This window comes from Prionailurus bengalensis, chromosome B4 (assembly GCF_016509475.1).
Source record: "Prionailurus bengalensis isolate Pbe53 chromosome B4, Fcat_Pben_1.1_paternal_pri, whole genome shotgun sequence".
In the NCBI taxonomy this organism is placed as follows: domain Eukaryota; kingdom Metazoa; phylum Chordata; class Mammalia; order Carnivora; family Felidae; genus Prionailurus; species Prionailurus bengalensis.
In genome coordinates this window covers 36,917,134-36,943,425 of record NC_057358.1, presented here as the reverse complement: position 1 = coordinate 36,943,425, position 26,292 = coordinate 36,917,134, and the positions used below count along the sequence as shown (strand labels likewise).

Below are 26,292 nucleotides of genomic sequence, written 5' to 3'. Positions count from 1 at the left end.
TTAGCAAAGTCATACTGTCTCTAAAACATGAAGGGGAAAACTTTTCATTGCCTCTTACCTTCTTATGGTTTGCCAGCAATCCTTGGCATTCCTTGGCTTGCATCTGCAGCATTTCAATCTCTGTCTCACATGGTGTTCTCCCCCTCATCTGTCTGTGTCTCCTCTTCTTATACGGACACCAGTCAGATTGTATTGAGGGCCCACCCCACCCCAGGATGACCTCATCTTAACTAATTACAGTTGCACTGATCCTTTCTCCTCCTCCTCCTCCTCCTCCTCCTCCTCCTCCTCCTCCTCCTCCTTCTTCTTCTTTTTATTTTGAGAGAGAGAAAGCTCTAGTCAGGGAGGGGCAGAGAGAGAGGGAGAGAAAGAGAATCCGAAGCAGGCTTCATGCTGTCAGCACAAAGTCTGGTGTGGGGCTCAAATCCATGAGCTGAGCGCATTAACTGTGAGATCACAACCTGAGCTGAAGTCAGAGGTGAAGGTACCCAGCAATGATCCTATTTTCAAATAAGGTCAGATTCTGAGATACTGAAGGTTAGAATTCATATCTTTTTTTAAGAGAGAGCAAGCAAGCAGGGGAGAGGGGCAGAGGGAGAGAGAGAATCTTAAGGAGGCTCCACACTCAGCACAGAGCCCGATGCGGGGCTTGATCTCAAGACCCTGGGATTATGGCCTGAGCTGAAATTAAGAATTGGATACTCAATTAGCTGAGCTACCTAGGCACCCCAGAAGTTTGACATACCTTTTGGGAGGACACAGTTCAACCCATAATAGTTCATGGGTTCATCCAGCAAATATTTAGGTCTGCTTTCTTTGTTCCAGACTTTTTTCTGGATACTAGGTATTGAATATTCTTGTTAAGTAAAACCCGAATCTTTGTCTCTTAAGAGCTTAATAGGGGAAGGGGAAGAAACAGTTTAACCCAGACAATTTTTCTAGGTATAGAAACAATTTTTCTAGGGATAGGTACTTAATGAAAGCACGTAAGAGTGGTGCCTAATTGAGTTTGGACAGGTTGGGGAAATTAGAAAGGGAGAGATTAAGATAGTGTTGCATGTGAGAAATCTATATATTTGTATGTCTATAGAGTTTGGAAGCAGGACAAGAAAGAAAGGATGAAAAGAGGAAAAGAGAGCTTAGATTATACTCCCAACATTTGAGGAACCATTGCAGCACTTTACACTGGGTAGTTGTAATAAGATCAGACTTAAATTTTACATTTTTAAAAAAATTGTTCTGGCTCCAGAGTAGAGAATGGATTTATGAAGAAAGACTAAAAGCTAAAAACCCTGTTTTAAGAGGCTATTGCAGTAATCTGAAGGAATGACGGATAGATTAGGATATACAGTGGAGTGAATGGATGGGATCTGAATTAGAATTCAGTTAAGCTAAGTTGTTCTTTTTGACTTACCATTTATGAAAATAAATATGGAATAAATACCCATTGTAAATATATATCCTCTTAAAATAAGATGAATCTTGGTCATTAAACTTGATTATGAAGTTAAATATATAACGTTAGACTTTCAAACTATAAAATTTACAATTTGTATATGGAATAATTTATATATTTTATTTACTAACCATATATTGCTTTTCTTCATCCCATCATACTCTAAACCAGGGGTTAATGAAGTCTGAACCATGGGCCAGATCTATCTTGCTGTACAGTGTACAACCCATGACTAAGAACGGTTTCCACATTTTAAGTGATTGGGGGAAAAAATCAAAAGAAGAAAAACATATCATGTGAACATTTCAGTGTCCATAAATAAAGTAATAAAGCACAACCACACTTACTTGTTTCTGTATTATCTTTGTTTTCACACAATACAATGCAGAGTGGTAACTGGAACAGAATGTGTGTTCCAAAATGTGCTGTTTGGGCTCTTACCAGAAAAAGTTGTTGAGAGGCACCTGGGTGGCTCAGTCAGTTAAGCCTCCAACTTCAGCTCAGGTCATGATCTTGCTGTTAACCGAGTTTGAGCCCCACGTCGGTCTCTGTGCTGACAGCTCAGAGCCTGGAGCCTGTTTGGATTCTGTGTCTCTCCCTCCCCTTCCACCTCCCCCTCCCCCTCTCACACTCTGTGCCTGTCTCTCAGAAATGAACATTAAAAAAAAATTTTTTAATAAAAAAGAGAAAAAGTTGTTCACTTCTATTGTAAACACATGTCACCAGAACTTTAAAAATTCTCCACTGAAGAGTTCTGTAATTACTAATCTGTAAAAATGATGATAATGTTCCTCTAGTAGGATGCTATTCTTAATACAAGAATCTCAATACAAGCAAGTAATTACTTAAATTGTTAACTATAAAAATTTGTGGGTAGTCTTTTCTCTCAGAAGTGGAACTATGGATTGCCTGGGTGGCTCAGTCAGTAAAGTGTCTGACTCTTGACCTTGGCTCAGGTCATAATCTCATAATTCGTGAGTTCGATCCCCATTTTTTCAGTGGCCACACTTTTTGGTATTGGCCTAAGAAATAACATCTTAAACCCAGTATTATTGCTTGAGGTGATCATTCTGGATTTTAAACACCAGGGTTTATGAACCAATAACTTTTGTTTACCTTTATATCAGTGCTGAATGTTTGATATCAAACAGACTAGATATGAAATACACATTAGATAGCCAAATATTTAAACATTCTCTGCTATCTCTCAGCCATACCAGCCTCCTTTGTTGGTCTTGGAATATTTCTATTTTGAAATGGGAATAAATTTTGTTATGTACCAGCAGACCATGGCTCTGCTTTTTTGTAGGCTGCTCTTAGAGACACTAGGAGGAATTGACTGGGCTGTCTCTATTATTTAGTGATAAGTGTCTCTGATTAATTTGCTAATTCACTTCCTTATTATTTCTCTAAATAAAGGTTGGTATTGAAAATGTTTTGATGGATGATGGAATTTTAGGTTTTTTTTATATAAAATGAAGTATAAAAATAACTTCTATTTACAGAAATCAAGTTATAAACTTTTATGGTAGTACCAGTTTTTTAAAAATGCAAGTTTTATAGGTGGCCAGTATTAAATTTTATCCTTTTTCTGTACCTAACCCAGCAAATATGATTAACTGATTAAAAATAATGACTGTGGGGTTGCCTGGGTGGCTCAGTGGGTTAAGTATCTGACTTCAGCTCAGGGCATGATCTCATGGTTCATGGGTTCGAGCCCCGCATCAAGCTCTGTGCTGACAGCTCATTGCCTGAAGCCTGCTTCAGATTCTGTGTCTCCCTCGCTCTCTGCCCCTCCCCCACTCACACTCTGTGTGTGTGTGTGTGTGTGTGTGTGTGTGTGTGTGTGTGTCAAAAATAAAGATAAAAAAAATTAAAAAAATGACTGTAGGATGGGTAGATGAAAAACATAGCTAAACTGTTGATTCAAAAAGTTGCTCACCAGAGGCTCAGGGCTAAAACGAGTGTTTTAAAGTTATATGGCTTCAGACTGTTAGGCACAGCACTGCCATATATGATCAGATAAAAATTTATATAAGAAATTATTTGATAAAAGTAAAAAAAAAATTTAAGAAAGGCATTTGAGACACTAAAAAACAAATGTATCTTTATTTGCAGATGCAGACTCTAGTTCAAAACCCCCTTCTCAAATGAGAGAAGTCTTTCATGTAAATTTAATAGAACCTAGAAAGACCAATATCACTTTCCACATTCTTAGTAATTACGCTGTTTTAATTTTTTTCCCTTTTTTAAAGATAAAATTCACATACCATAAAAATTCATTTTGGGGCGCCTGGGTGGCGCAGTCGGTTGAGCGTCCGACTTCAGCCAGGTCACGATCTCGCGGTCCGGGAGTTCGAGCCCCACGTCAGGCTCTGGGCTGATGGCTCAGAGCCTGGAGCCTGTTTCCGATTCTGTGTCTCCCTCTCTCTCTGCCCCTCCCCCGTTCATGTTCTGTCTCTCTCTGTCCCAAAAATAAATAAACGTTGAAAAAAAAAATTTTTTTTTAAAAATTCATTTTAAGATGTAAAATTCACTTTTTAAAATATATTCATGCTGCACCTTTCTGTCACCCCCCAAAAGAAATCCCATATCCATTAGCATTCACTCTCCATTCCCCCTTCCAACGAGCCTCTGGCAACCACTCATCCATCTACTTTATGTCTCTCTGGATTTGATTTGCCTGTTGTGGACATTTAATACAAATGAAATGTATTATGTTTTGTTATGTGTTATGCTTTGTTTGTTTTTCTGTTTTGCCTTTTGTGGCATGATTTGACTTAGCATAATGTTGAAGGTTTATCCATGTTGTAGCAAGTATTAGCATTTCGTTCTTTTTATAGCTGAATAATACTCCATTGTATGGATGGATATACCACATTTGTTTCCCTTTAGTTCTATAGTTCCTTCTTCTCTCGTTGTTAAACTGTTTGAATCTATAGCCACCCTCCCTTCTGGAAAGGGACTGCAGAACAGAAAAAATGAAATATATATTGTCTTAAAAGATACTGTCCAAGAATTTGATTTATCAAATCTTTGTACATACTGTACTGGTAGCATAGCATCTGACACATTGAGTCATTTAGTAATAGTTTGAAGAATAAATGATTTAATTAAAGGAATCCCAAATATAGTCAGTTAGACACTTATGTAAGTTTGGGAGGTTGAATTAACCTTGCAAAACAGGAATGAAACTTAAGGTCACCTTTGAAGTTTTAACAAAGCTATCCTAAAATGAAATTGAATAATACCAAGTTGAAACAGATAACACATATAAAAGCAATATATTTTCTATAATGGGTAAAACTATTTGGTACCAAAAGAGCAGAAAACAGAAACTTTAAAACTTAGAGTCAAAATTCCAGGACAAGAAGGATATGCGAAAAAGTCATCTATGCATGTATTTTCCATCGATTATCAAAACTCATAGTTGTAATTTCTAAACAACTATTTTATAAGTAACTCTTTCCATTATGAGGCTAGGTCTGTATTTTGTTGGAAGTGTTTCAGTATAATTTTTACCCTATAATCACTCTCACTTCATTCTCTGAGATTTCATAGGGAAAACTAAATCGTAAGTTCACTTGCTAGTACCTCAGACATTTCAGGACAATTCCTGATTCATGGATCCTTTCTCATTGAGACCCATCATTTTCAGTTTTTAGAACTACAGGTTTCCCTCACTGTCCACAAACAGAGCATTCCCTTGAAGTCTTTTGTAAGCTGAAAAGGCATGAAAGGGAAGGAGTAATTATTATTAATATACATTCATATTAAATTTTTTGAGCATTCTCAGACTCCAATTATAACCTCTTTTAGGATTTTCTAATACCGTAGGATATATCTTGCTAACAGATGCATAAAACAAGTTAAAGTGCAGATGTTCACTGGCACAATTTAAAGCTATGGTGTCTTGATTCTAAATGTAGCTCCCAGGGGAAGGAGCTCAGCTTTGCCACTCTTGCTTTGATGGCTCACTGCAAAACAGGCCCTGAAATCTACTTTTGCTTTTTTTCATAAAAGCAAAAATCCTTTTTGGATTTCTTTTGGTTAGTGAAAACAGGGACTCATGTAGGTCTTGCATAAAAGCAAAGTGGTGTGGGGCACCTGGGTGGCTCACTCAGTTGAGTGTCTGACTCTTGAGTTCGGTTCAGGTCATGATCTCATGTCTGCTGAGTTCGACCCTGCATCGGGCTTGGAGTTGAGTGTGGAGCCTGCTAGTGATTCTGTCTCTTCCTCTGCCCCTCACCTGCTTGTCCTCTTTCTCTCTCTAAAAAACTGAAAAAACAAAACAAAACAAAACAAAAAAAAAACCACAACACAAAAAACCAAAGTGTCATAATGTAAACTTTCAAAAAGTGGGGGATACCTGTTCCTTTGGATTTCTTGTGGGGAATGTGTAACTGGAAAAGGAAAGTGCTCAGCAGTTGTTTCCTTTGACCTAGAAGAGACTAAACAGGAAGAAGAATCATAATTGGAGATAAAGAACTTGATAAGGTGATAAGACATTGCAAAGGCCTGGTAGAGGTTTGAGATTCTGTCCGTTAAGATACTTTGAGAAGAGATTAAGATAGCAGCTACCAGATTTGAATGATTTAATTCAGTGACTGTCAAACTCTTTTTACCAGGATGCTTTATAATCATAAAAATTATTGAGGACCCCAGAAAGCTTTTGCTCACTTATGTTATATCTATTTTACTGTATTAGAAACTAACACAGTCTTATAATGTAATAACATAATAAGCCCAATAATATGTTGACATTAATAACATTTTTATAAAAAAATGTTTTTGTCCAAAACTAATTTTAAAGATTTAGTGAAAAGACAGCATTTTTACATTTTTGCAACCATCTTTAATGTCTGGTCAGCAAGAAGACAGCTGGGTTCTCATGTCTGCTGTATGAAATCTGTTACAGTATTTTTTTTTTTTATTAAAATGTATAAAGAAAAGCTGGCCTCACACAGATATGTCATTGGAAAAGAGGTACCTTGTACGTCCCCTGAAAGAGTTTTGAATACTACACTTTGAGAGTCTCTAATTAGATCTTTGCTATGCAAAGTGTAGTTCCCCCACCAGCAACATTGGCATCCCAGGGCACTTGTGAAAAATGTAAAATTTTCACTTCATCCCAGACAGCTCAAATCAAAATCTGCATTTTACAAGTTCCAGTGGTGATTCATATGTACGTTAAAGTTTGAGAAGTGTGAGCTGGAACAGTGATCACCTGACGTCCCTTCCAGTCCTGTGTAACATAGACTAAATGAGATAATGCCAAAACGTTATTTGAAAATAATTATTCCATCATTCATGAATTTTTTTTACTAGCATTAAAAGTAACCAGACTGATTTAGAAATTTTATCCTACTTAATTGCATTTTTTTCTTGGCTTATTGAGGAGTTGCTTTTTTACTTTTTTATTTTATTTTTTTACAGAGAGCATATGAGTGGGGGAGAGGGTCAGGGTCGGGGTCGGGGAGTAATGGGGGGGAGAATCTCAAGCAGGCTCTACGCTCAGTGTGGACCCCGGTGTGGGGTTCGATCCCACAATCCTGGGTTCATGACCTGAGCCAGAATCAAAAGTCAGACACTCAACCAATTGAGCCACCCAGGTGGCCCAGGAGTTGCTTTTTTATTTTTTATTTTTAAAAAAATTTTTTTCAACGTTTATTTATTTTTGGGACAGAGAGAGACAGAGCATGAACGGGGGAGGGGCAGAGATAGAGGGAGACACAGAATCGGAAACAGGCTCCAGGCTCTGAGCCATCAGCCCAGAGCCTGATGCGGGGCTCGAACTCACAGACCGCGAGATCATGACCTGGCTGAAGTCGGACGCTTAACCGACTGCGCCACCCAGGCACCCCAGGAGTTGCTTTTTTAAAAAGCAAAATAATAAGTCAAGCTGTGGAAGAGATGGAATAAAAAGCTTGAGAAGTTCTTTAAGTCAGTGGAGCTGTGTTAGGATTCTTAGTTTCTAGCGATACTGCAGGCATTCACTTGTGCTTTATTTTTTCTCTCAGCTGTAAAAATTTAGTTCTGTATTATCTACAGTCCCTTATTCTGTCCTGTCAGTCATTATATCTCTTATCTGGGAAATGCTGTCTTGATTTCACCAACCTCCATCTGTATCTTCTGGCTTCCAATGAAGAATAACATCATCCATGTCCTTTTTTAGTTTTCTAAAATTTTTCTCATGTTTTGAGTGCTGAGATAAATGTGAGGATTGAAGTAAATACATAGATTATATAATGATTTATATAATTATGTAAGCAATAATGATGACTCTTGTGTTGAAATGCACCCTGATTGTTAAGTCTGCTTTGGATATAAATTTAACTAATTTTTTAAAGTATATGTTAGCATCAGTGCCTAACTATTGGTCATTTAATAAGGAAGCATGATTGGTTATCTATTCAGAGCTCATAGGGCTCCCTGATGCAAATCCCCCACCACCCCTACTAATCCCTTACCACCACCATCAGCCAGTGCTCCTGCCACTCCATATTTCTGGTTTCCATCCCAGATCTACTATGTATACCTTAGTGTAGTCAGTAAACACTGAAATAGTAATTACAGTAAAGAAGGTGGATTTCATAGACATAAAGAAGTAGGGGATTTTGATCTCCTTCCAGAGGGTCAGAGACAGTGTTCCAGTAAAAATATGTTTAAGCTGAGAACTTTAGTGGCCTATTGTGACAGAGGTGGTGAAGCAAATTTTGTATGAAGTAATTACCAGTAGCTTCAGCTCCTTGGCACTCTTTATCAGGAATATTTTAGGATTTTTGGAAGAAAGTCATGCCAGTATCATTCTCTTCTATATTCCCATCATACTCTACCTCTGTTTTATTAATATAATAATTATTATGTTGATATTAACTATTGTCCCTCCCCTCCCCCATTACAACTGAGCCCCTCAAGGACAGGTTTCTTTTTTCCTCTTAGAGAGCAATTCACTACTACATGTCTGACCCTGCAGTGGTGCACTGTCATACAAGTAGTGGGTGACAGCAGTGGAAATATTAATAAATAATACATCATTTGTGCCAGGCATTGCGTCAAACACTTTGCATATGTTACATAGCTTAATTCTTCCAGTAACCTGGAGGTGGAAAAGAGTAAATGCTACTATTGTCAACATTTTGTGAATATAGGTCTGAAGCCCAGGAAGTCTAGCCCAAGATTACATGTTTAGAAAATAACAGAGCATTCTGTTATTTTTGTTATTATCTGATTCCAGATCCCCTGCTTATATCAAAATGCTGCATCAAATCCATAAATGTCAATTACAGTGTCAATCTGTGACCTAAGGGTATTTAAACTTGTCTGTGTAAGTGCTGATGTGGAGGGGGTAAATATAGACTGTGGTTTAGTAATTACATTCTATAGTGCACTGATAATAAATTGTTGCATGTCATTGTTCTGTACATGCAATTTATTCAGGTCTGTACTTGAAATATTACTTGCTCAGAGAGGCTTTCCCAAAAATATTTTTTAGTGTGCACACACTTCTATCCCCTGATGGTTTTATTTTTCTTCATGGCTTTTGTCACAGGTTTATAGTATTCATCTGAAGCCCCAGTTAGTATACAAATTCTATGAATTGGAGATTTTATTTGACTTGTTCGTTGGCTGTATTTGTAGTATTTAGAGACTGGCAAGTCATAGGCACTCAGTATTTGTGAAATGAACACATGGATACAGAACTGTAGAGAGTGAAACCCAATTTTACGTTGCCTGTGGAGGAACTGGGCTCTGGAGTTGGGTCTCCTTGAGTTTAAATCCCAGCAATGTCCTTTCCTAGCTGTGATACTTTGGGCAAGTTATTTAACTAATCTGAACCTAAGGGGTTTATGAGGATTAAATGAGTGATGTGTGTAGAACATAACAAAGTGCCTGACATGCAGTTATCAATCAGTACTTAGTAGGTATTGCTGTTATTATCATTAGCATCAGTATTACATGCTTAGTAGTGAATTACGTTCTCTCATTCCATTCTTTATCCAGTGACATTCAGTAAATCACAGTTATAAAATGTGTTTAATGAACTTAAAGTCAAGTTTTTTTTTTTTTTTTTACCGTTTATTTATTTTTGAGACAGAGACAGAGCATGAACGGGGGAGGGTCAGAGAGAGAGGGAGACACAGAATCGGAAACAGGCTCCAGGCTCTGAGCTGTCAGCACAGACCGACGCGGGGCTTGAACTCACTGACCGCGAGATCATGACCTGAGCCGAAGTCGGCTGCTTAACCGACTGAGCCACCCAGGCGCCCCTAAAGTCAAGTTTTAGAATGAATGAGCTAACATTTATTTGTAATTTTGCTTCTTGCCAATAATCTTGAAAGTGCTTTGCATATACTATCTTATCTTTATCCTGGTAAGTAGATAATATATTCATTTCACAGATAAGAAAATAGAATCACAGGTTAAGCATTTTGTCCCATGGACATGCAGGAGAAATAATAATAATAATAATAATAATAATAATAATAATGGTGGTGGTTGTGGTGTCAGAAATCAAGCATCACTAATATGACATTAATAACAGACCTTAAAGTTTTTTCTTTACTTGTTTTTTAACTTTTTTTTAGACCTCAAGGGAAAAACATCTGAGAGTAAGGAAATTAGGGTACATGGACAGCATAAGACTGGTATAGCATGTTTTAGCCCTGTATAGAGAGGTTCATGATACCTTGTTTAAAGGAGAAAAACTTCAGTTGTCTTAAAATCTGCCATTGGTAATGAGAAAATCCAAATAAGAGTAATGAGCACAATTTTTGTCTGCTATTAAAAGAATAGAAACTACAGTAAGCAGTGTCGTCAGTTTTTTTTATATGAAGGATAGTGCACTTGAGGTTGGAACCATACACAAGCTTTCATGAATCCGGAGAGTAATGAGCCTTGGGGAATCATGAGGTAAACTAATTTCCTTTGATAGAGCTAAGTAGATTTTGTAGGAAGTTTGAAGAGGTTTGTTTTCCAATGGGATCATAAGGTATGTTCAAATTCCTGTAAACTAATGGTTCATACCAATAAGAATCTGGCTGAATCCAGCCTCATAACAACCAAGTTAGAAATAATGGGGATTTTTAATTACTTTGTTTGTGTAATTTGACTTTGTCACTGATTCCATTAGCCATTGGATTGCAAGATTTGAACATTCTGTCTGGGAAAAACAGAACTAAAGCAGTTAGGGTGAAATTCCTTTTACTTTTTATATAACAGATTACAATTCACCCCACCTTTTTTTTTTTTTTTAACTGAAACAAGTGATTCCTGATTAGATAGTGTTTGAAAAGTTGAGGAAAACTATATGTTTTTCTTTAGCAGCTGGAATTTTTATAGTAATGCAGAGATCTAAATCTACTGGAATTAGCTGACATGATTCCTTTATAAATTTTATTCATGTTTCCATCCAGTAAATTTGGATTCTGCATGTAAAAGAAACCTATGTGTATCATGGGCTATATCTTGGGGACGTTTTGCATGATTTTCAGAGGCATTTCATTATTCTGTGATTTGATTAAAATTAAAGCTTCTTAATCAGATTGGTATTCTTAAACCAAAGAGTTCTGAGTATCATTCTTAATGTTTTAGGTACTAAGGAACTTGGGAAATCCTTATTTCAGAATTTCTCAAAAAAGCTGTTTTGTTTTTTTTATATTTGCTGAATGTTGCTGTATAATTCACAGGGCATTAGACTATAGAATAAAAACTGCTAGAATATAGAATGATAGTTTCTATACTTAAGTATGTTATAGCAATATTGAGTTTCTTGGTATCTTAAAAGTAATTTACATGCCAAAAGATATATAGATACTTTGTAATTGCTACCTTCTCATTATATATGATTTGTAGTATACCTTGAGAGAAGTGTAGAACTCAGTTGGCTAAAAAAAGTGGGGAGTAGTAAGAGTATTCTTATTAGTGAAAATGTGCACTAAGTATTGGGTGAACAAGTAACTGGTTTGACTGGACTTATTTTGGGGAAGATAAGAGTAGAGAAGAAGGTGGAAGTTGGATTGTGAGGGCTTTTCACACCAGATCAAGAAAATTTAAAAAACCAGAACATGGGCTAGAAGTAACATTGAACTAGGCATTGTGGAATCTGGATTCTAGGTTTTGCTTTACCATTGACGACGAGGCCGTTACCCATAAAAACCAATTCTGTTTTATTCTAGGTGCTAAAGATGATACAGTGTATCTGGCAGGTGTCTAATAAGGACTAGAGTAGACTAGACTAGATACTTCATAGATGCCAGTTGAATTAATGAATTGATTCTAGCTTTGATATGGCATTAATCTCCCTGGGCCAAAATGGTCTCATTTGAATAAGGAGGACCTCTCAGATTCTTTCTAGATCTGTGATCCTATGGCAGTCTTGTAGATGTGGAGAACTATTAACCATTTTTGAGTAGTGTAATGTGAGTTAAATGATGTCAAGTGACTGGAAAGGGCTAAATGTCAGATGATTAAATGAAGCCAGATGGTTGATCTGGTCACAATATAAAATACAAATTGGAGATGGAGAGAATAGAAACAATGAAGCCCATCTGAAATTGGTTAAGTTTAAAGAGGTGAGGTGTTAATAATCTGGACTTTGGTGGTCACAGTTGTTATGCAAAAGAAGCAGTGATTTTGAGAGGTAACAAAGAAATTAGCAAAAATCTCATTTTGCCTGGCCAGAGATCTTTGACTGTTGGAAGGACAGTAGGAATACTAGTAGCAGAAGTGTTTACCAGTTGCTTTAAACATTTATCTTTGTTTAAAGAGCTCATAGAGAATAATAATACTTAAGTATTTTGAGAGAAGTAAGCATCCAAGAATGACTAAGTTTTCTATTCTGGATCATGGAAATAGTGATGATACCACTGAAAGAAATGAGGAAATTTAGAGAAAAACACTGACTTAATTAAAGAGAAAGAAGAATTAGAGCTTAGATGTAAACTCTTGTACATATATGTGAATGATATTTTTATTGTATATGTTGAAAACTCTTATTTTGATATATAGAAAAGACTGGTCTAGATATTTGTGCCTGTATTATACCTCTGTCCAAAAAAAGTGATCTCATTGTGGTTTTGTGTGTTGCCCAGCAGAATTTTAAAATCCAGGTAACAAGTCACCTGTTTTCTAGCTCTTTCATTTTCATTTAGCTAGCATAGTCCTAAGCAAGCTTACTCTCAAACATTTAAGTTAAAGGTAATGCTGGACCACATTACTGTATTTCTGACTAATACCTGACATTCTAAACTACCTAGTTAGTGATGAATTGTGTTGAGCCAAAGATCAATAACAACTAGTACTTTGAGAGAGCTTGTTAGAATAGCCATTTCTAGCCTTTAGAGTAGAAGTATTCCCACCAAAGAGGTTCTAAGCCCTTATGTTATTATTGTTGAGTAATTGAAGCCTTAATACCTGGTCTTGATGGGGATTCCATCTTACCAATTGTAAAGAATAGGACTTTATTCTGTTACCCATTATAACAGTGCAATGAAAGTGCTTTTTCTACCATCTTTGTTAGTGACATGAAGAAAAACCTTTCCTTAATCACTAAGTCAAAGTAGTAGTTATGTGGGTCCATGAGATCTTCCTGGAAAATGGGAATATCTTTAGGTTTATATGCATATTGAGGCTTTTAATAAAAGGGAAGGGAGAAGAGTAAATTCTTACCATTTCTATGTACTAATTCACAGCCTTTTTTTTTTTTTAATGTAACATAAGAGAGTAGTAAGGCTTTAATATCACCTCTTTTTAAATTAGGTAAACATTTAAAACTAGGTAATTATCATCCACAGTTTTCGAGTGAGTTTAAGGGATGTGGTCCAGGTCCCACACACAAACCTGGTGTATGAGACCTAGGAACCCAGCCCAGTATCATGATTTCCTTCAACAGTGTTCTTTTGGCTACACATTCAGAGTTTATGTTTTGGTTGTTGAACTCAATCCCTATTTTCATTTAAAAGCATAGTTCCAACACGATGAGGGGTGAGAGAGTGTTTAGATAAATAGATTTCTAGTGTGGGTTTTGATGTCAAGGAGGCAGAACCTGTGGACATAATGGGTGGAGCTTTGAGCAAGTAAAAATCTCATTTTGCTTGTCCTAGGTTCTGTTGCTTTTAGAGGAGAAACAGGAGGTGCAGAAGCAGAACAGTTTCCCTGTTGTTCAGCCTGTAGCTTTGTTTAAAGGGCCTATCTAGAATAGTAGATTATTGGCTAAGCAGAGCAAACGGAGAGAGTCTGAGAGTTGGAGAAGCATGGCTAGTGTTAAACAAGAATCTATGCTTCGATCTGACTTTGATGTCTGCCTTGCTTATGCTGTAGGCTAATTTACTCTGTTAATTTAGGTCTTATCAATTTCCTCTCTTTTCCTCTAACTGTAACAAGTGTATTTTGCCTTTTGTGATGGATTTTACAAAGAAAGACTTCTGCTCAGTGTTTGTCATCGTAAATTCTCATTGTTGCTGCTGCCCTCAAAAGGATTGTGTAAATGAGGTGGGTAAGAATTTCTAATAAATACAAAAGGTATATCGTAGCCATTGGGTGATATTTGAAGCAAGTATCAGTTAAAGTACTGAAATTGTTTACTTTAGAATGCTTTTTAAAATACTTGATGTTTTGTGGTTTAGTTAACTTGCACTACATTTCTTATGAGGAGGAAAGAGGCTTTTCTCAATTCTGAATGGTTAGGAAAAGTTTTACTTTTATGAAAGGATACATAAATGTTACCCTAACACATTTGAAACCTAAGCTTTTAAGAAGCAAGTGCTGGCAGTTTTTAAGAGCTAGAATATTGAACCAGAGAATACCATATTACGACTCAGTTTTATTTTTCCCCAGATTAGTTGGCAAACCATAAGTATATAGAATTCAAAGAAAAATTGAATCTATAAAATCCATGTATTATGTGTTTTCCATTTTTCTTAGTTCAAATCAACATTTTACAAACATTTATATCAACTCCTGATGTACCTTTGGAGGGAGTCACAGTTGTTTTCTTTCTTTCTTTTTCTCTTTTTTGGCTCGAAAATTGCACAAAAGTGGCCTTTGTTTTTGTTTTAAGAGAATACATAATTTTTTTAAAACCCAGAAGTATCTTAAATTAGATATTCAAGAAGGTGTTCAAGAAGCTCTTTTGTTGAATGCAGGGAAACATGCTACTCTCCCCGTCAAAAAAACATATCATGGCACTGTTGCCTCAAGAGAGATTCCTGTTAGTTACAAAAGTAAGCAAGAATATTTCTAGAGACAGTGGGGTTGCTGGGTGTAGAAGAATGGAGTGAGCGAGTGTTTCTCCTTAACCAAATTTTTCTTATGTGTAAAATATTTAATCTGCCAATTTATCTGCCTTAGTACTCTTTTTCTGTTTTGTGTTTTTAAACCTCATTCAGAAGAGGTGAGCAAAACTTTGCCTGTACTGGTCACAACAGGACTAGACTAGTATTTAGTGAGGCTAAATCAGGTATTAAAGAAAACGAATGACATTAGGAGGATTTTAAAGGCTCTAAGTTGATCGTTTTTGTTGAAGTACATGAACTGCAGAGTAGAAAAGATGAAATCTTAGCAAAATATTTTTTCATCATTAGTTTTGTTCTGTCTGGTGCTTAAAACCATGTTTTAGAATAATCTAGACCATTTTTTTTAATTTAAAAAAGTATGTTACCAAAAATATTTTAAAATGCATTGAGTTCTGCCCATTTCTTCACTGGATCATATAAATAAATAAAATAATAAAAAATACATTGAGTTCTTTCATTTCTTAAGAAGCCTGTAAGTATGATAAATGTATCAAAACCTGTGCTTGTTTATTTCAAGCAACTTTCTATTATGTTTCCCAGATGACTTTTCTGTAGGTCACTTTCAGTGTTAAGTGAGGTTTCATGCTCATTTTTACATTTTGTGGGGTCATTTTCAATATATAATCCCCATATATTCTTCTCAAATGGTTCAGAACACTTCTGCTAGATATTTTGATAATCCTGGCTTCTTGATGGTAGCTGAGTGGTAGCTGAAATTTCTTCTATCTTTTTCATTATCTGTGTGGGTAACAGTAAGCTGAATTAATCTTTTAATACCAGCTGCTGGACTGGTAAGGTATGTCTCAGTTTTATTGGTTACCTTGGCACCTGCAATACATTTTTTAAGTTGGCAGTGGCAATCGGATTACCAATTATATAGCACTGTTATAGAACTTTCTATATTTGAATCTTGAATAGCTTAACCTAGTAAATTTAAGGTGTTATATTATGCACAGTTTCTGGTTTTACCAGTATGACCTTATATAGCTCGTTTGTTCAACTAATAATTCTATTTATAAATAGGAATTCCTATTTGTAAAGTAGTGAATGTTTATATGGGTAGGATTAGCAAGAGGATTATTTTTAAGGATAACCAAGGATGAAAGTAGGTTCACTCTACATCTTGGTGATTATTTTTCAAGAGAATTCTTTGCTTCCTTTTAACCCTAAGATTTATTATCTTTCATGATTGCCTCTGAATTCAAAAGGGACCTTAGGTCAGCAAACTTAGTAATTCAAAGAGCTTGCAATCTAGATACCACATTTGATTCTAGCTGCTGTGAATGTAGGTTGGCAAGTTGGACAGGTACTGTCCCCATTTGCTAGATGAGGAATCTGAAATCATCATTCCAATACGCCTGTGCTAAATTGGAACAGAACTTTAATATAATCAATATATGTGTGTTTTATTAATATGTAGAGTTTTTACTGTCAGGAGGCCAAAGTACATTCCCCTAAAATATATAATAGAATAAGAAGCATTTTTCCTAATTATATCTGTATTCTCTTTGACCACTTCCCTGTAATATTTGAATTGACTTTACATGCAAAGGCCAAGTATGTATTAGTGTCCAGTTTTACCAAAGAACATTCTTTTAGACAATTTTCTGCTGATAGTAAATGTTCTACAAACTTGATATACAGTATTTTAGATTGTTCTTCCCATTATATTTATAAATAACATCTTTAAGGTTTGCTTTTATAGTTTTACATGTTTGTTGTAGAACATTAAAAACAAATATAACACAAAATCTCCAGTGTTTCCACTACCAGAGAACTTTCAGGGAGCATCATCCTTTTTTTTTTTTTTTTTTTTTCCCTCAAAATAGTTCCCATTTTCTTTTTTCTTTTCTTTTTTTTTTTTAATTTTTTTTTCAACGTTTATTTATTTTTGGGACAGAGAGAGACAGAGCATGAACGGGGGAGGGGCAGAGAGAGAGGGAGACACAGAATCGGAAACAGGCTCCAGGCTCTGAGCCATCAGCCCAGAGCCCGACGCCAGGCTCGAACTCCCGGACCGCGAGATCGTGACCTGGCTGAAGTCGGACACTTAACCGACTGCGCCACCCAGGCGCCCCAGTTCCCATTTTTTTAAGCCCTTTAGTTTGAAATACCATACCAGCAACCTTTTGCTTCAGCAGCATTATTTTTCTTACTCTTATTTGAATTATTATATGAAGGCAAAGACAAGTTGGGAAAACTTACCTGGATTTGAAAAATAAGAAAATTAGGGAAAATAAAATAGTGATCTTTGTAGTCATTACTTAGAAATGAACCTTTTTGGGGCTCCTTGGTGGCTCAGTCAGTTAACGACGTCAGCCCAGGTCGTGAATCTCACAGTTCACGGGTTTCGAGCCCCGTGTCAGGCTCTGTGCTGGCCACTCGGAGCGGGGAGCCTGCTTTGGATTCTGTGTCTCCCTCTCTCTCTGCCCCTCCCCTGCTCACACTTGCTCTCTCTCTGTCAAAAAATTTAAAAAAAGAAATGAACCTTTTAGGGGCGCCTGGGTGGCTCAGTCAGTTAAATGTCTGACTCTTGATTTGGGTTCAGATCATGATCTTGCAGTTTGGGGAGTTCGAGCCCCATGTTGGGCTCCATGCTGACAGTGCAGAGCCTGCTTGGGATTCTCTGTCTCCCTCTCTCTCTGCCCCTCCCCCACATGTGCTGTCGTTGTCTCTCTCAAAATAAATAAACTTTAAAAAATGAACCTTTTAAATACATGGGTTTAACTTTAGGGTCAGTCCTACTGACAGTTCCTTGCTGTGGAAAGTTAGCCCTAGAAGTTTCTACCTCTAGGTAGGTTTCTACCTCCAAATCAGGAGTTTGAATAACACAGTTGAATAACTGATGAGAATTAGAGTTGATCCTTGATGCATGTTATTATAATCCATGCATTTCTGTGATTTTTCAGATTATTTTCACTAATTTTGTTTTAATTGATCTTGTCACTGAGACTATAGATGATTAAAATTTATATACTTTATTCTAACTTTTCTAGGACCTCTCCCTTACTTCTATTTCTATATTCCTATTCCCTGTGTTTTATGTGTTTATGTGCCACTTGGACAGTATATCAGTGCAGCTACTTCAATCCACGTGATTACTTAGATAAGGTGGGAATAGCAAATGAGGTGATTTTCTCCATATCACCTCTCAGTATTTTGTTATTCTTACATCTTATGTATATTTTCTATACATTGCTGAAATTTTTATTTGCAAACAATTTACATTTTATGAAGATTCTAAAATACCACTAGGATACTATATAGTATTACATATAATAGTAGTGAGTTTTCTTCAGAAAATAGTTAGAAATCTTGTCTTTTATATGGATCTGATATATCACTTTTCATTTTATGTTTCATATGTACCAGACAATTTGCTCTTCTGTTATCATGCCAAAACAATCCATATCCTTAACTCCTGTACTCACTGAGTTTGTTGCAGAGTACTGTGATAATAGAATACCTGCCAAACTAAGCATGTGAATTCATGCCCATTCGTGGATTCACTGTTCAAAGTAGTTAAATACTATGTTGATTAATGTTTTAGGGAACAAGGCTGAACAAAAGTTAGAGCATTTGGCCTTCTTTTTAGCCAATAACTTCCTTTACCTGAAACACAGCCGAAGATGTTGACAGTAGCCTAAATTTTTCCCTAGCCACATATAGAGGCTATGGAAATAAGAAACCCCACTATCTGACCGTTCCTTGTTTTCTTGCCGTGGTTAAATTGCCTCTACTTAGCTCTGACCCTGCAATGGACCAGTTCCTGCAGGCAAATCAGAAAAAATCCAGGATGGTAAGAAGGCAATCTAATAAAAGCTTAAGAGGCAATTCAAAATCAAAGTTCAAAGACCCTGCCATTATTAAATGTTTCTGTTGCTATTTTTATGTTTCTCAGGGAGTGAAGCCTGCCAGTTTTGACAAAGTAGCAATTCCTGAAGTGAAGGAAATTATTGAAGGATGCATAAGGCAAAACAAAGATGAAAGGTAAGTTGCCACTTTTAACTTAGGTATTGCATAAAAACCTAAAATGTAATGATGTGTCTGAATACAATACTCAATCTAAAGTGTATTTAATATTTCACTTGTGATTAATTTCTCTATGTCATGGAATATCTTTAAAATTAGCATTCTGGGGGTGCCTGGTTGGCTTATTTGGTAGAGCATGTTACTCTTGATCTCAGTGAGTTCAAGCCCCACATTGGGTATAGAGATTACTTTAAAAAATAAAAATTTTTAAAAATCTTTAAAAAGTAGACTTCTGTCCATTTAAGGTAATATTGAGACTTGATATACTGAAATGTTGTGAAAATATAGTGTCATAGGGTTTAAGTGAACCAGAACCATCTTAAACTTAGCTGCTACATTCAGATACAACTACTTAACCTGTAGCGTCAGCATAATTTATAAAACTCAATAGGGTTCAATCTCTTTCTGACCAGCAGATTTGTTTGTTATTCTTTACCCATTGAATTCTAAAAGGTGAAATAAAATCTTGGCTCTTGGAAATCAGCTCAACTATACTGATTTGCTGTCATTCTGCCAGAATTGAAGAGCAAAACATCAAAATTCCTTTCAGTAAAAAGAGACAAGTTTGCCCAAAGCTTAGGAGGAGATCTGGCTTAGTCATGTGTACTAACAGGACTTTTCTCAGAGGAGCGGCAAGTATCTGATACATCATACAGCTGATTCATAACCCGTCAGGCATGGCAAAGAGCCAGTGTCTGTTTATGAAAAATAATCTACCCTCACCATCCCCACTCACCTTCCAAAAAAGAAAAAGAAGACCAGCCAGTACAAATATAAATTGTAAGTTGAGCATAATCTATCTCCTTAAGAATGAGAGCAATCAGGTATATCATCCAAATTAAAGAATTCAGTATCTTCACTTCTCCAGTCTCATTCTCTTTTCATAACTCTGTTGTTTGGAAGAGCTTAACATCATGATCTTTAAGACTATCCAATAGAAATTTAGTTTGGATTTCTAATTGTATATACAGTGTTTGGAAAGGGGAGTCCTTAATCTTCTAAGAACTTTTTTTTTACTATAAACAAAGGAGTATTTGTTTCCAGTCTTAAAACATATTGCTATTTCTTTTCTGGATGATACAGTTTACTAGATTACTGGTATTTTGAAACCATTTATCTAAAGAAGATTATTCCACAATCAGACTTTTTGCCTAGTACACAAATTGTTGAACAAGGAATTGAATTTATTGGGGTAAATAAAGCTGTAGTAGAAGGTAAAGAACTAGAAATCAAAAAACCTATTTTCAAATTTTGATTCAACCATTAAGCCTTCTAACTATGAGAAGATTTTCATCCTCTCTGAGCCTCCATTTCCTAAAAATCAAAATAATACCTCACTGGCTGTTGGTGAAGGATTAGATGAGGAAATTTTGTTAACTATAAATTAACATATGAGGAATTTTTGTTAACTGTAAGTTTCTTTAAAAAAAATTTTTTTTTTAACGTTTTTATTTTATTTTTGAGACAGAGACAGAGCATTAACAGGGGAGGGTCAGAGAGAGGGAGACACAGAATCTGAAGCAGGCTCCAGGCTCTGAGCGGTCAGCACAGAGCCCGACGCGGGGCTTGAACTCACTGACCGAGAGATCATGACCTGAGCCGAAGTCGGCCGCTTAACTGACTGAGCCACCCAGGCGCCCCTTAACTGTAAATTTCTACGTAAACTATGTGGTATTTTGAAGCTATGATATTCTGTGTATTATTTGCTGTTACTAGTACATTGTTAACTAATATGAGATTAGATCATTTCGATTAAAAAGTATCACTTTCAACTTTTATTTATAAATGAGACTGTTCTGATGTTCTGTAACTTGAGATCAAAACTATAATCACTATTTACACGGAGCAATGTAGAAATGAGTTATAAAATCTTTGTTTTTTTTTTTTAATAGTCCTTTTTTATTATTCCAAGCATGACAATAATCAGCCACACTAGAAAATTATGTTTTAAATCTAATGGTATTTTGTTTTGTTTTTGTTTCACTTCCCCCTCTTTGGTAGATATTCTATCAAAGACCTTTTGAACCATGCCTTCTTCCAGGAGGAAACAGGGGTACGGGTAGAATTAGCAGAAGAAGATGATGGAGAAAAGATAGCCATTAAATTATGGCTACGTATTGAAGATATTAAGAAACTAAAGGGAAAATACAAAGACAATGAAGCTATTGAGTTTTCCTTTGACTTGGAAAGAGATGTGCCAGAAGACGTTGCTCAAGAAATGGTAAATTAGCACTGATCTGCTATTTAAAAATTGATACAGACTTACAAACATTGGTGTTATTGAGCAAATGTTTATGAAGCAGTGGATGGCAGATCTCATTGATACAAAATTGTATTGATTAATGGCCCCAAAGTTATTTTTATTTAAGGAAAAGATAAGTAGATGTAGATATATAAGGATGGATGGATGGATCTAAAATGTATTCTGAAGTAATGTGAAAGACTGTAAGGTCAAATGACTCCTAATCTAGATAAACCTATAGAGTTCAAATGACAATTTATATTTTCTAAATATATAAATATTGATCAGTTATTGGGATAAACTCTATAAATACACTGTGAATTGTTTTTACTTGAGGGAGTTTTCAAGATCAATTATTAGTAGGCAGCCTTTGATCAATCACTTTTTGAATTATGTCTAAAATATAACTTTTCAGAAATGAAACACTTCACCAATTTTAGGGTTGCCATAGTGCCTAAAATAGTGAATATAAAGAGATACTCCTAGAATATCTCTACTAGAATGTATAAGAACCATTCAATAGAAAGGGTCAGGTATGAAAGAGATATTTATTTTAATTGTTAGTTTTTTATACCATTAGAGATTTGTGTTTTTATTTGTTTGTTTTTTTTTTTTGTAACTTTCATTTATTTACCATGGTTGTTTCTGGTTAAGTTGTTGCCTAGTGAAACAAAGTTTAAAACAAGACAGATTAATATTAATAGTTAATGTGAGTGGGGAAATCGAGTGACTAGAATAAAATGAGCCTTATTTGGTTTAAAACCTTTGGTTTTAGGTTCCCCATTGTTTTGTTGTTATTAGGAGTAAAGGTACCCTGAGAGTTTCTACAAAGATGATGGTACCCACCCTATGAGTATCTATAAAAACGGTGGAGAAATGCATAATGCAGACCAGTAATTTCACAATTTGGTTAAGACCAGTCCTTAGAGAGGTCTTTCTCTTCCCCCTTCTTCCTACTTTTTTCCCCACACCTGCTTCTTTTGTTTTATATTTGGTTTGCTTTCTTTTGATATTGTACTGCTTCCTAACGCACTCCTTTATCCTGTAGGTAGAGTCTGGGTATGTCTGTGAAGGTGATCACAAGACCATGGCAAAAGCCATCAAAGATAGAGTATCATTAATTAAGAGAAAACGAGAACAGCGGCAGTTGGTACGGGAGGAACAAGAAAAAAGAAAGCAGGAAGAGATCAATCAGAAACACCAGGTAGAACAACAATCAAGTACTTCCCAGGCAGGAGTCAAACAGATCCCATCTGCTAGTACTGGCATGCCTCCTGCTTCTACCACATCAGCTTCAGTTTCTACACAAGTAGAACCTGAAGAACCTGAGGCAGATCAACATCAACAACTACAGTACCAACAAACTAGTATATCTGTGTTATGTAAGTATTTTGGGAAGTGGACAAGTATGCTAAGGATACTCCTAAGTGATTTTTCATCTTTTTACTCATCATTTTTCGCTGGCCTCTTGGTTTGAATCATGAAGCCAATATATAATAAGAAATTTGAAGTAATTACCACTAACAGACTAGGACAGGACAGTAAGGAAATGTGATTAGGATATAAAATAATTTGGGGCTCCTGGGTGGTTCAGTCAGTTAAGCATCCGACTTCGGCTCAGGTCATGATCTCACGGTTGTGGGTTCAAGCTCTGCATCGGGATCTGTGCTGACAGCTCAGAGCCTGGAGCCTGTTTCAGATTCTGTGTCTTCCTCTCTCTCTGCCCCTCCCCAACTCACGCTCTGTCTCCTTCTGTCTCAAAAATAAATAAACATTAAAAAAAAAAAGATATAAAATAATTTCACAGGTTCCAACATCTTAGAAGTTCCAGTTTATAGATTTCTACTTTTCACAATTCCTTAAAATAAAATGTAATTATGAAACTAATATTACACTGTATGTTAACTGGAATTTAAATAAAAACTTTTTTTTAAAACTTACATCTGCAAAAATAAATGAATAAAATGAAATATAACTAATAATGAAAAATGAATAAATTTATCTTAGCTATTTGTAATTGAATCCATTAATCTGGTTCAGCTTTTTTAGCAAAGCTGAATAACATGTAGACTAGAAAGTAATGCACCTCTTATTAGTTTTTGATTGAACTACCTCCTTAATACTAAGAATGCACTGCTCTCCAAGACTTTGAAAGCTTGGAAAGCTACATCATAAGACTTTGAAAGCTACATCAAACCTATGGCTGACTAATAGCATTCCATTTTAGTTCCCTTATTCTTCAGGTAATAAGATTCTATGACAGCCATGCAGTTTTTTTTTTTTAAAGACATTAAAACTTTTTTCCATATGGATCCTTCATGTTTTTAAGCGTAGAAATCTACTTAGTAAAATAACTAGTATTCATTTTTTATTTAGTTCAGGTCTTTACAAAGAAAAAACTAACCCTAGAGTAATGGGTTTGTGATGGGAAAATACAAACCTCCTTTTTGTGATGTGTGTCTCTCTGTGTTTTTTGGCAATTTATTTCTCCCTCAGCTGACGGGACGGTTGACAGTGGTCAAGGATCTTCTGTCTTCACAGAATCTCGAGTGAGCAGCCAACAGACAGTTTCATATGGGTCCCAACATGAACAGGCACATTCTACTGGCACAATCCCAGGGCATACAGCTTCTGTTGTCCAAGCACAATCTCAGCCTCATGGGGTATATCCATCCTCAAGTATGGTAAGTAACTGCATAAGAGAGTGTAAGCCTATAATGAGGGCCAGTAGATGTAATATGTTAATTTCAGATTCTTTCTGCTATCCAAGTAATAGCATGAGTTTAAAGTAGATAATATAGATGGTATGTTTCTAAAGGAAATAGGTTTATTATAAAGTCCAATTGGAGTAGTTCAGTTAGGCTAGAACATAAACATTAATGTATGAGAATCAGCTGAACTTCCTAGGTGAAGAAACTATGTACAAGATTTAGACTAATCTGTATTTGATTAAAGATAATGCCCTCTTTAGCACTTTAGAGTTGAAACTGTTCAAATCAGCATAAGTTGGACATACAAATAATTTGAGGGTGGGTGTGTGGAGTGTTTTTCAAAAGCTTACTTACTAAAAGAATTACTAAGCATTTTTTATAAGATTTCTTATTGTATAAAACACAGGTAAGACATTCAAACCATTATAGAATGCTGCATGTGAGTACTTTAGAGTGAAGAAATCCTTTATTTGTATGACCATTTAATTTAGCGCTTGTGTTTAGTTAACCATCAGTTGCTATGCGTGTTCCTGCCTTAAAGTCTGTGTTGGACACAAATTCCTTCCCCGGTATACATTCATTTGCTTTTTCTCTTTATTTGGTATGGTTTTATTACAGATTTATTTTCAGAATCCACTTATGGAGATTATTTCCTGAAATATTTTATGCATTTATATGTAAACACAGATACACACACACACTGCCCCATGTTTTACATTAGCCACTCTTGCTTTTCATATAGAAAATGTTAAAATAGGTATCAGGTAATACCCCATTTCTTTTGTTGACCCTCTGTGAAGTCTTCAGTGCTAAATAAAGTACATCATCTGCTTCAGGAAGGAATTAGAGAATAACTGGTCACTGTATAGCACTTGTGTAGTGAGATCTTTAGACAGATTTTTTTTTTTCTCTTTCTCAGAAAGCTTTTAAATCAGAATTTTGTGGAACTTTTGCTCGACATTAAATGAAAATCTTTCTCTGTTAAGAAAATACTTCTGCTTGCTCTGCTCTTTTGTCCTACAGCTTGGAATAAAAGACGTTTGTATGTTTCAGAGTCCATTCATGAGTCCTGCATTGGCTAAGTCTCAAGATGAATGGCCACAGTAATGCAAAGAAAACTAATACACTAATGTTTTCTACTTTTCTGACCTTTAAAATAATTAAGTAGGGTAGAAGAACTTACAGAGACTATATAGATGTATTTCCGTGTTCTGACAAATATTATTTGTCAGCATTTCTTGTTCGTTTCTACTCTTGTTCTGGTTGATTTTTTGTGGATCATCATAACTAGATTTCTTTTTAACTATTTTTAATCTCTTTGCTTCCTCATCACAGGGTAATGAACGTTAGGCGTCTCTATTTTAGAAAAGGAAATAGAATGATCATTTATGATTTTAAATATTTGAGCCACAAAGATAGTTATATTTATTTATTGATGCTCTAAAAGCAGACTGTTAATGACAGCCTTGCCTTTTAATGACAGTATTCTGTGGAGGTATATCATGAAGAGTCATCAAATATTGAGGATTTTTTAAATCTTATGATTCTTTTTCTTTCTTAATGCAGAAAGAATTTACTATGGCTTACAGTAATATATCACTTATATGTGCAATAAAAAAATTAGAATAAAAGGGAAACGGGTGGAAAAAAAATAGAACCAGGAATGAACTAAGTATGATAAGTATGATGATGCTTAAGTACTTACTACTGGTAGGCCACAAATTTCGTTCAAAGCATTCTGTGCAGCCAGTTTTGGAAAAGAAAACACAATCAACTATACAGTTCACAATACCTAAAGGGAAATGACAAACTTGCTCAGGACAACTTTAACAGTATTAGGCATACTGCTTTTTAGCTGTATTAAAGTTTTTATGTTGAGACGCTTCAAACTTTATAAACCTAAGTTGAATCTCTGATACGCCAGAAAACTCTTAAAGTTTTACTCTTCAGAGACTCACATTTAAGGTATTTTTCCATTGACTACTTTGGTAAAACTACAGAATGTGTCTATGTCGTGAATTACTTCTAGAAAACTAATGCTTTTCCTGTTAGAAAATGAGTTTTTACTCTTTACAGATAAAGATAGGAAATGTAATAAATAAAATACTCTGAGACAACAATTTTTTTTAGTCTGATCCCTTCTAAATAGAACTGAGAAACCTCTGAAATTTCCAGAGTTCCGGCAAAGTAATCCAGTCTTAAAGTCTTCTACACATTATAATGTACATTAAACTAATAGAATTAATTCTTTCTTAATCTTAATAAGTTTTAAAAAAACTGTAAGCCAGTATTCATTGTATTCCCTATCTATTCTACTACCTCAGTCAGTTGGCTCTTCTTATTCATACATTCATAACAATTGATGTAATTTCAGAATATTTAGGAAGATAATTGATCATTATCGTGGTGATTCATAAAAAGCCTGTACGTGGCCAACAGTGTAGAGAGCATAGTTGTGATCTGCCAGGTGTGCTTTGTGGAATTATGCCTCTCCACAAAAAAATTGGATTTGCTGGATTGGGGGAGGATGGACAGTTCTTTAGGTCAGCTATGCCC

The 26,292-nt window shown here is 35.6% G+C and overlaps 1 protein-coding gene across 1 annotated transcript in view; it reads left to right on the top strand.

The window, feature by feature from the left end:
- Positions 1-26,292, top strand: part of WNK1 (WNK lysine deficient protein kinase 1) — a 160,776-nt gene that overhangs the window by 93,957 nt on the left and 40,527 nt on the right. Inside the window, 4 exon segments of the mRNA XM_043565053.1 lie at positions 18,653-18,741; positions 20,785-21,004; positions 22,074-22,407; positions 23,522-23,709. Coding sequence (XP_043420988.1) covers positions 18,653-18,741; positions 20,785-21,004; positions 22,074-22,407; positions 23,522-23,709 — 831 coding nt within the window.